The 11601-nt window shown below is 43.0% G+C and overlaps 1 protein-coding gene across 1 annotated transcript in view; it reads right to left on the minus strand.

Annotated features, from left to right (window-relative positions):
- GRHL2 (grainyhead like transcription factor 2) overlaps nt 1-11601 on the minus strand; it is a 120658-nt gene that overhangs the window by 10395 nt on the left and 98662 nt on the right. Inside the window, exon 16 of the mRNA XM_006916641.1 lies at nt 8581-8666. Coding sequence (XP_006916703.1) covers nt 8581-8666 — 86 coding nt within the window. The remainder of the gene's footprint in view (nt 1-8580; nt 8667-11601) is intronic.

Genomic DNA, 11601 nt, shown 5'->3' on the forward strand with positions numbered 1-11601 from the left:
CCCAGGAGAGCCCCTTTCTCAAGTCCTTTTGGCTTGGAGGAATCTCAATCTGCCTCCCCACCCCACAGCATACATAGTCAAACACCTCATATAGTAATTCATTTAATACCTTATAGAGGACCACATTTAATACCCATAACAACCCTATATCTCATTTTAACATTATCCTTATAATATCCCAAATTATTATTATTCTCATTTCAGAAATGACGAAACTGAGGTATAGAGAGGTTGAGTAACTTGTCCAAGGTCACATCACTCCCAAGTGTCAGAGCCATGATTTGAACCCTGACTGTGTGGGATCAACCGCTACACATGGTACTTCTTGCCTGATGGCTTATTATTGCCTTAGCTTCTTTCCTTTAGTCGTTGTGACCTGTGACTTGGAATGTTGTTCTTATTGTAATAACTTTTCATATACTGGGCATCTCCCTAATGGAACTTAAGTTGCCTGACGGCTTCAGTTGGCTCCACCACTCTGTGGAGCTATCGGACCTTGGGAAACCCCGTCTCTGGGCCTTAGTCTTCACCTCTATAAAATGGTGATGATATTTACCCTGCTTGAAAAACCCATGTCGCCTTCACTACTACCATCGTCACTAAATCCTTATCTGTAACCAAGTTGAAAACCTAATTATAAGAAAAAAGAAAACATCATCATTGCAAAATGGTGTAGATGATAGAAGCTTTGCTCATCCCCTCTCGCGACCACATCAAAGTTGAGACGGAAACACGGAGGAAACAGCAAGCAGAGTCGCCTGCGGGTCTAGAGGAACAGAAGCCGTATAACGAGGAAGAGAAATAAGAAATCACCCTGCAATAATGAAAGGTCGGAGGGGGCCAATATGTGAGGCTTCCCAGTCTCCAGTGGCTGAGTGGGACAGAGGCTGCAGACGTCTCTTAAGGGGTTGTATCTGCAACCGGTCTTTCACAGTGACAGACCTGCTCACTCTGAGCACCAGTACCCAGTTGGCTGCTTAGGGGACACCAGGGAATTACAGGGGAATACCGAGTTGTCGGAGCTAGGGCCGGAGGCAAGGCTCTCTCTCGTGCAGAAGTGCCAGCGGTATCCACTATTCCTCTGTTGAGCCTTTCCCCGCCCCCCACCCACCAGTGTGCTGCCGCGGTGCTGCCATAGCTGAGAAGTCATTAAACTGGATAACAGAGGTCGCTCTGCCCAGAAGATTCCCTGAAACTCTACCTCCCCAATTCACAGCCCTACCCGAGCTACATCCAGGTGTGTCCTCCATGAGTCCAGTGCTCCTTGCTGAGCAGCGCCAAGACTCACAGTGGTGGCAGCTGGCCCTGGCATGGACTCTTGAGACAACTATAAGAACAGCATCTGTGGATTGCTTGCTGAATCTTAACAGGTGGCCCTAGAGGGGCACAGGCTGGGGTGAAAATTGGCCTATAGCTGAACCCCTCTCAGGACTGTGTCGCTGGACACCTACCACACAAAGACGCATTAATAAGACTGGGAGACTTAGGAGCTTTGCTTAGTATATAGAAACAGACACAGAAAAACAGTCAAAATGGGAAGACAAAGAAGCAGAAACCATATGAGAGAATAGAACAGAGATCCAGGAAAAATGGAGTCAAGCAATCTAACAGATGCAGAGTTCAAAACACTGGTTATAACGATGCTCAATGAACTTAGAGAAGTGTAGATGAAATCAGTGAGAACTTTAACAAAGAGATTAAAAAAAAAACAACATAAAAATAGAAATAGAAATTATAAAAGGGAACCAGTCAGAAATGAAGAACACATTATCTGAGCTGAAGAGTATATCTGAGGGAATCAACACAGTGGGTGAAGAAGAGGGTTGAAACACTGATATAGAGGATGGGGAAGCCAAGGACACTCAATCAGAACAGCAAGAAAAATGTAACCAAGAATATAATAATAATTTAAGGACTCTATGGGACACAATTAAGGGTAATGACATCCGTGTCATAGGGGTACCTGAAGAGTGAGAACAAGAAGCTGAAGAGCTATTTGAAGAAATAATGATGGAAAACTTCCCTCACCTGGTGAAGGAAATAGACATACAACCCAGGAAGCTCAGAGAGTCCCAAGAAAGAGGAACCACTAATGAGGCCCACACTAAGACATATCATAATTAAAATGCCAAAGGTTAAATACAAAAAGAGAATCTTAAAAGCAGCAAGAGAAAAGCAGTTAGTTACCTACAAGGGCACTACCATAAGACTGGCAGCCGATTTCTCAAAAGAAACTTTGAAGGACAAAAGGGCTTGGCAAAATGAAAACCTAGGATCTGCAATCAAGAATACTTTATCCAGCAAAGCTGTCATTTAAAATTGAAGCACAGATAAAGAGCTTCCCAGACAAAAATAAGCTAAAAGAATTAATCAATACCAAGCTAGTCTTACAGGAATTGTTGGAGGGACTTCTTTAAGAAAAAAAAAACATGTATCAAAAACATGAATAAAGAATGGTAATAACTAAATATCTATCAACAAGTACCTCAAATGGAAAAGAATTAAGTGCTCCAACCAAAAGATAGGGAAGCTGAATGGATAAGAAAATAAGACCCCTACATATGCTGTCTATAAGAGACTCACCTTGGATTAAAAAACGCACACAGACTAAAAGGAAGGGGATGGAAAAAGATATTGTCTTGATGGACCTAGAGGGTATTGCACTATATAAAGTCAGTCAGATAGAGAAAGACAAATACCACATGATTTCACGTACACGTGGAATCTAAAGAACAAAATAAACAACAACAAAAATGGAAACAAACTCTTGAAGAGAATATTTTGAGGGCTACTGGACCATGAGAAGGGTTAGGGGGGTTGGGGAGTCAGTGTAAAGGGGCAAAGGGATTAAGAAGTACAGATGGATAGATACAAAATAGTCATAAAGTGTAGGATAAGGACAACAGTCAACGGTGTTGTAAAAAATATGTAAGGGAGAAGAAGGGTACTTGATTTAGTGGGGTGACCACTTCGTGAGTTATATAGCTTTCGAAGCACTATGCTGTACAACTGAAACTAATATATTATTGTATTGCAACTAAAACTGAAAAAAAAACTCATTGAATTGTATAATGTAAATATGAGCAACTAATTTTCTATTATATTTCAATAAAGACAGGGGAAAAAAAGAATAAGGAATACAGAGTGAATCATCAAAGTTACATGGATGCCTTGATTGACATAATACCAAACATGCAGGTGAAAAAAGAAACATTCTAGTTTATCCAAATGACACCAAGTATGAGAATATTCAGTAACATCTTTTTCTATCCAGGCATCTAGATCTGCATGAATAATGATTCCCTGGAATGTGAAATGAAGGTCTGAGATGATCAGGACTAGTAAATAAGAATTATCCAGTCTGTCCTATAGAAAGTGACCCAGCCTGGCATGATTAAATAGTAATTCTACTTCTCGTTGTTGTGGTCAAGGGCTCTTTCTAAGACAATGAGAGGTCAAGGGCAATGCAAATAAAACCATTCTTCAGGTAGACATGTAGCACTTTTTTTTGAGGAAGGAAACCAGAGATCTGAGATTGAGTTGCTCAAGACTACACAGTCATGATTTGGCCCAAGTCCATCAAGTTTCCCATTCCCTTTTATTCCATATGCTGCTGTGTGTATACTTTTGGTGGGACCTGTGACCTTGGTCTTATAGGAGACTTCCTAAGGACAACTCAGTAATATTATCTCAAAGGATAGTATAAAGTCTGCTGAGTAGAAAAACAACCCAATTTCAAGATAACAGAACTACTCCATCCTACTAAATGACCTAACTTACAGATTTCAGGAAATCTGCGTAGGCTGTAGGAACACTGTCACCATCTCCAAACTGTTCAACGAATCTCTGATGTGACACTTTCTGACTCAGACTTCAGTTCCCATCTGAAGGAAGGGTGGCAATACTGTTCTATTCTGTCCCATGACAAATCAATATTTCACAACCAAATGCCAATAATTATTTTTTTTTTTTAAAAAAGGAAAAAAGTACAAAACTGTTTGGGGGGGGCTCTTTATCCTCCAATACAGGTTTTCTTTTACGTCTAAATAATGCCTGACAGAGGATAAAGAACCTGGAGTTTAACGGGAGGAATGAGAGAAGGTTCCCATTGAAAAGCAATCCAAATCATCCTGCTGCGGAAGCAGCTGCCTCGTCATCGATGTCATTGCCGTCACCTCTGCTAATATCTACTGAGTGCTTGCATTAATTCATTTAACACTCTCAGTATCTCCACTTTACGGATGAGGAAGTTAAGGCACAGCCAACCTTTCAGTAACTAGTTTAGGAAGGGAACAAAACAGTGTGACTATTGAGATAAAGCAGGGTGTTCCTATTTCAGAAACTGCGAGATACGCACAGATTGTACACCAGGCACACTTTTACATTTGGAGTCGTGAGGTCTGCTGTCCCTGGGAGACTAATGGCACCTTCCTCGGCAGAAAAAGTGTTTGGTCTTCCTACACTATTGATGAAGGATGAAAGAGGTGTCCTCGACCCAGGTCAATGCGTAAAGCCACAGGAATGGGGCTGTGATGTGGCAAACTGCAAGATACACACAGATTGCACACAAGGCACACTTTTACATTTCGAGTCGTGAGGTCTGCTGTCCCTGGGAGACTAATGGCACCTTCCTCGGCAGAAAAAGTGTTTGGTCTTCCTACACTATTGATGAAGGATGAAAGAGGTGTCCTCGACCCAGGTCAATGCGTAAAGCCACAGGAATGGGGCTGTGATGTGGCATGGCCTATAGGGCCACGTCACTGTTCAGGACTACTTTTGGAGGTACTTGGGCCCCCAAAAGAGTGTATCGAGGGTGGTTATTCCCATTCTAAGTGAATATGCACAATAGGACCTTAGGGCAGAATTAGAGGCTGATACCAGTTTCCAGCTTCAGGGTCAACCAGGAAGATTGTCACCAATGCTGGTTCCTGGGCCTACTTGCAGAGAGCCTGATTCCGGTCAGATGTTGGGCTCTGGGATGGCATCACTGAAAAGCACACTAAGAGATTCCAATAGAATCTCCCACTGAGAGAAGCAACATCCTAGCCCCACAGTACATTCTGGGTCCATGATGAGTGGGGGACTGTGTTTTAGGGGAAGCCATTTTGAACCAGTGACAGAATTCAAAGCGATGGCTCAAGATCAAGTATAATATTTCTTGATTAAACAGATTTCCTTAAAAGTTAGGGTTTTTTTAAATGTAGCTTTTAGTTATTAAAAAATATAAAACCCCACACGTGGTCTTATTTTAAGAATAAGAGTGATAACAGAGCATAGAGGTTAGGGTCACACTGCCTTCTTGTTTTGAGGTTTTGTTTAATGTGGACTTTAGACTGTGGAGTGTAAAGATCATTTCCTGGGAGGAGCTTTCTAGATGGGGGCTCAGGAGGGAACTCCCCACACAGCTTCCAGAATTTCAGATCTGGTTCCCTGTACTATTTCCACAGCTCCATGCCTCCTCTGAAATGCCAAGTTAGTGGAAGATTATATAATGGAATCATGAGCCAAAATAACTTTCCATCTTTCAGACCATGTCTATAAGAAGCTGGTCATTTGAGAAATCCAAAATCTGAGGAAAAGGGGAAAATCTTTACTCTGTGACTTTTCAAGCTCTGATTCCTACCCCAAACGATGACTAGTAACGAAAGCTAACCTCTATCGGGTACTTAGGAATCGGGCAGAGAGTTTCATCCCCACAGCAACCCGGTGAGGAATGTACTATTATTATTCCCATATAGAGGATGAAGAAGAGGTTAAGAAGCTTGTCCAGCTAGTAAGGAGCACCATCAGGAAATGAACACAGGTTTCTGTGTTCTGAGCTCTAACTCCATATGATGACTCACTAGGCTACGTTGTCTCCACCTGTGTGTGTTGGTGCCAGAGAGATAAATGTCAAACTCCAGGAAGGCGCTGGTCCTCAGAGAACCCACACCCTGGAGAGAGCCCTTTAACCCCACTCAGGTCCCAAGTAACTTTAGGGAACAATGACAGTGAACAGAAGCCAGTGTTCTTCAAAATTCTGCCTTCTCACTTCATGGTGTACTGAAGTCTTCACTTAAATAGACCCTGTTGTCCCTACAGCTGCCCCCCAACTTCAGGGGCCGCTAGTGTCATTCCTTCAGAGTTTACCACCAGGCCACATCGCCTGGGAATCTTGAACAGCTTCTCGGACCTGGCTTTCCCATCTGCACAACTTAGGAAGCAAGGAGATCCTTGTGTTGGTGCTTTGATAAAACCTCTCTACCAGGTTTAATGAGGGAGTGATGAAGTCAGAACTGCTCTGAGGAATCTGACCAGAGTCAGCCTGGGAACTCTGATCTCTCCATGACATACAAGGTCAAAGGATACTGTGCACCACCTGCCCCTGGGCCCCAGCTAAGCAGGACAAGGAAGGTGTAACGAGCTCCCCTAAGAGGTGTCAAAAGCTGAACTCTGCTGTGGCGGCAAGTGCCTGCAAACGTTCGGGTGCGAGTGAAGGTGACATTTACCCCCACAGTGGTCCAGCATGACCACAGCTACAGAGCACTCATAGATCAGGCCAGATGTCACGAAAGGGAAAGAAAGACACCAAGGGAAAAGGCTTAATGAATCATAGCTTAATGAATCAGTTTAGAATTGGTCTGGATCAGTGGTTCTCATACCTGACTGATCTCAGAACACCTGAAAAGCTTGTTAAAATACAGATTCCTGATCCTCCACCACCACTCCACCTCCGATTCAGCAGAATCAGAATCTGGAGTTGAAGTCTGGGGTTATACATTTAAAACAACTACTTAGCTAATTTTTGTATTCACCATTGTCCTAGGTAAGTCAGTTTCAGTAATATGATCTTAAAGGCCAGGTTAGGGTAATGAAATTTATCCAAAGGACCCCAGAGAGCTCTGAGCCTTTTATAGACTTCTTTAGCTCATAAGTCTACCTCTGGTAATTTTAGGGTCATTTTTTAAAATTCTCGTTGATTTGAAGAGATGTAGGTCACGTTTTTTGTTGTGTTCATTTCTATTTCGATTTTCCTTCAGGCACAGCAGATTCAGTAACAGGTAACCCCATCCCAATGCAAAATCCAATAGAATAGAAGATTACCAAACCCTCGGCAGTGTTTCTGAGAGGGTGGTCCTCAGTGCCCAGCTCAGAACCACCTGGGGACTTGTTGACAACACCAGCCCCAGAGGGCAGTGGGAAATCTGCACTGTTAACACTCTTATGCATTTAAAAAATTCAAATAAGTAATTAATAATTTTTTCTTTTACATATCATACAATTTGCCGTTTTTACCATTCTGAAGTGTACGATTCGGTGGCATTTAGTACGCTCACAATGGTGTGCAAACATCAGGACTATCTAGCTCTGGAATATTTACTCACCCCCAGAGGAAACTCATAAAGCAGGCACTTCTCATTACCCCTTCGCCCAGCTCCTGGCAATCGTTAATCTGCTTTATGTCTCCATGTATTTGCCTTCTCTTGATATTTTTTTATAAATTGAATCAAGTAATATGTGACCTTTTGTGTCTGGCTATCACTCCTTGGTATATACTCCCAAAGGACTGAGAACAAGTGTTCAAACAAAAACTCGTGCATAGATGTTCATAGCAATACTATTCATAATAGCAGATGGTGGAAAAATCCAAATGTCTATGAATCGATGAATGAAAAAACCAAATGTGACCTATCCACACAATGCATATTATTCATCCATAAAAAAGAATGAAGTACTGATTATACTACAAATGGAAGAACCTCAAAACATGATGAAATGGGGCTAAAAGAAACCAGCCACGAAAGGCCAAGTACTGTATGATTCCACTTATAGGCACTATCTTATGCATTTTAACACTTTGCCTCATAACTCAAGATGCTGTTTCTAATGTAGCTATTTTGCAAACCAACAACGGTCCATAAATGGACTGTCCCTGGGAGGTCTTGTTGTCTCCGCCACTATAAAAAACCTGGACCTTCTACAACAAGTTGTACAGAAAGAAGAAAGGGTGGGAGGGAGTTAGAAATCATATTCAAAATAGAGTCATATTAAAATCATATTAAGATAAACAGTATATGGATAAAATATAAAATAACTTTTTCTGAGCCCCAGCAGGGTAATGCTAGACTAAACTGGGAATGATAAGGGAGGAAGGAACTTAGACTCTTACTTCAGAATTCTGCAATATATATGTTCTTTCTTAACCGAAAGAGTTCATATTTTTATTTTGGATTACACTACCATACAGCTAGCAAGACACTTCCTAATTGTTTTTGTTTCATACATATCTGGAAGTTAAACATATCTAATTTGGTTTCACACAGAGACAAATGCAAATTCACAGTTTAACCTTCCTCTATGGCATCTTACACCGATTAGCCTTAAACCGACAGGGAATTGGCAGTTTTTCAGTTTCTTTCTCCTGGAAATGCTAATAAGCCCTGACAGTATGGAGATCAGTGTCACCATAAATCTCTGCTTTTCCTTTTTCTTTGTAAGCTCATTCCGGAGCTACCACCAAGGCGGCATTTTAATAAATGGATTCCAGCTCAGGAAAACACAAGCAGATTTTCTGGAGGTTGAAAGGGGTTCGTGGCTTACCGCTTCCATCAGACCCTTCACCGTGGGAGATTTCAACATCAAGGCATCAAACACATCGTCAGTCTCCTTCCTCACGTACAAAAGCACTGAAAAACAAGGGGGAGGAAAGCGATGACTGAGGAGCCCACACGACTTTGCTGCTGTCACAGGAGATGATTCCTGTCACATAGGTGTCAGAGACTGACAACATCTTCTAATAAACCTCGGACCCCTGACGCAGATGACATCCTGTAAGGGTGATGAAGTACCTCCACGGACAACTGCGGCGCGGAGCGATTCAGTGACATAACCTGACAATTGGGTAACACCTAACAGGCTGTTACCCATTGTTCACCATTGTTCGCTTTTGAACTTCTCAAAGTGGCTACATGATCTCTTTATGACATCTCTTTCTGTGACCTCTGTCTTCTATTTATTTATTTGATCATTCAACGAATATTACTGAATGCCTATCTGAGTCCCTAGGTCTCAGGCTGTGTGCTTGGAGCTGAGATTGCAGCAATGAGTTAAGATGCTGTCTGCCCTTAAGGAGTTCATAGTCCACTTAGAACGGCAGGCATTCCTCACATAAGCAGACAACTAGACAGAGTCATGAGAGCTATGAAGGAAAAAGATAGGGTGCTTGCAGGAGCCTGAGCTTTTTGGGCTCCCAGAAAGTTAACTTGAAGGAGAGTCCTGAGTTACAAACAGTATATAGGCATCGACACAGGCAAGGGAGGTGGGCAGGCCAGGAGAGAGAGGACAGGGAGAACAAACTCCAGCCGACAGCTGTGCAGAGGCCTGGGAGGGAGATGGTGCATTTCAGTGGCACGCTGGTAAGAGACAACAAGTCTGGCTTTGACCCAAGTTCAGTCTGCTGTGGGACTCTGGTCATTTAACCTCTCTGAGCTTTGATTTTCTCTGTGAAACAGGGATAATAATAATATCTACCTCATAGGGTTGCTGTGAGGATTAAATGAAATAGCCTCCATGTGAGATGCTTAGCTGCCCGGCACGCAGCAAGCCCCCACTCCTCAATCAGTAGATGCTGTCATGAAGCCATTGTGGTTCTAGTGCCCCCAGTGAAGATGAATGCAGCTTTCTGTTCATTTCTCCATAACACAACATTCTGCATTTGGCGATGCACAGAAAATGAGAGGTGGTAGGGACCCCGGGTGTCATTAGAGGCGAAGACACTCCACATTGCACACCCTTCCTACTAGCGAGTGCACTAGGGCTTAGCTCCCCCAAAGAACTGGGAACTGCCATTCAGATGTGGCCTTCCAGCCCCGGTGAGCTGACTGCCCCTTCGCTCTCCCAGCGACCTGGCTTCCGGTTCTTCCTTCAAAGTGAAGGCAGAGGGCCGAGGCCAAAGCCTGCACCCTGTGCCTGTACCACCCCAGGACGCATGCGCACGTCAGAAAGCCCTGAGCGGCCTGGATCTGGCTACGGTCAGATACCAGCTGCACCCCAGTCACCACCAGCCTGAAAGAATGAGGCCAGAGCTGGGCAATGAAATCAGCTCTCACTCATACCTTTTCTCTCTCCTCCCTAATCCCCAAGGACGTCGTTAAAGCTGCTGCTTTATAAAGGCAACGTCTACATGGGTGCACAAGGGTTCTGCTTGCATTTTCATTCTGCGGCCCACAGATGTTTGGTTTGCGTACGACACCCACAAACACACACACACAACACTTAAGCATTGCAGTTTCTTCTCTTTACTTAGTATAAAAACAAAATTCTAATTAAATAAATAGATTGTGTCTCCGAAGATTTCCAAATTTAATCCTTTGGATGGAATATTTTATAGCCTCCATTTCAGCTAAAATGGTCTAGTGACCTAATGGCGATGTAAGAGGACTCAGTGTTAGCAGTACAATGAGAAACAATTAGGCTGTAGGACCTAAATGACAACTAAATGAGAAAAATTAACGTTAAAAAAATAAAGAACAAACAAACAACAAAAAAATGCAACCCATCACTAGTGGTTGTTACAGATGGATACTCTATAACTTCCCACATCCTTCAGCAGAAAAATGTCATTTCCAGCAATCCGATCCTAAGGTCACCCCAAACTATGTTCTATTAAAATGGAGTACTGCTTCCATTGGATTTATAAATCTTTTAAAATTACTGTCTTAAGGGAGGGGGCAAATAAATAAAATGCTTTAAAAATCATGTATATATAGTATAAAAAATAACAAATACACTGACATTTAAAAAATTACTGTCTTTAAAATAGTATGGCTGTTACTCTAGCTGCAGGTGTCACCGGACAGAGTTAAAGGTGGCACAGTGGCCTGTTGACGAGCTGTGGGAGAAACCCCCACAAGGCAGTGCCTCCATTCTCCCGCTGGGCTTGTTGGTAGCCACACACAGAGCGTGCTGGGCTCACAGTGTGCCCGGGAGTCGGCTTTCATTAACTGCATATCTGCGGCACAGCACTCCTGAGAGTCACTCTGATGCCGACAGCAATCCCAACCACCCCACATCCCAGACATTGTACAGACACAGGCAGAGGGCCACAGAGGCAGCCCCAAGTGACACCAAGGGAGCCCCCCTGAGAAGTGGCTACAAAGGCAAAAACAACAAATAATGGCATCGGTGATAATTATGCTCATTTTCTCTCCTGGAGAACTGCTAGCAAATCAACAATAAGAACCATCGCTGACTCTGGTTCCTCTTGCTTGTCAAAGACCAGCTCAGACTGGGAGCTCTGGGCAGGGGGCTCAGACACGCCAGGGTCCTTTCCCAAAGAAAAGCCACTCCTGAGAGAACATTTTTCTCTATAGCTGGTAGGTTGCAGCGCCCTCATGTGTCTCTATGTGATAGATGTTTCAAAGGCCAAAGACTTGCTTTTATCACAGCCCAATCCAAATTCCAAGTGGCAATTTTTGTGCTGACTTCACAATCTCAAAATAATTTGAAAAACACAACCTTTGGACTAGCCAGCATGCACTAAACATAGATGCAAACTATAATTAATTTTGCCTGTATGTTTCTTTGATTTCTGTATAGCCCTGCTCTCGTTTTAAGTATTAG

Source organism: Pteropus alecto, unplaced genomic scaffold, assembly GCF_000325575.1.
Source record: "Pteropus alecto unplaced genomic scaffold, ASM32557v1 scaffold164, whole genome shotgun sequence".
NCBI classification, from domain to species: domain Eukaryota; kingdom Metazoa; phylum Chordata; class Mammalia; order Chiroptera; family Pteropodidae; genus Pteropus; species Pteropus alecto.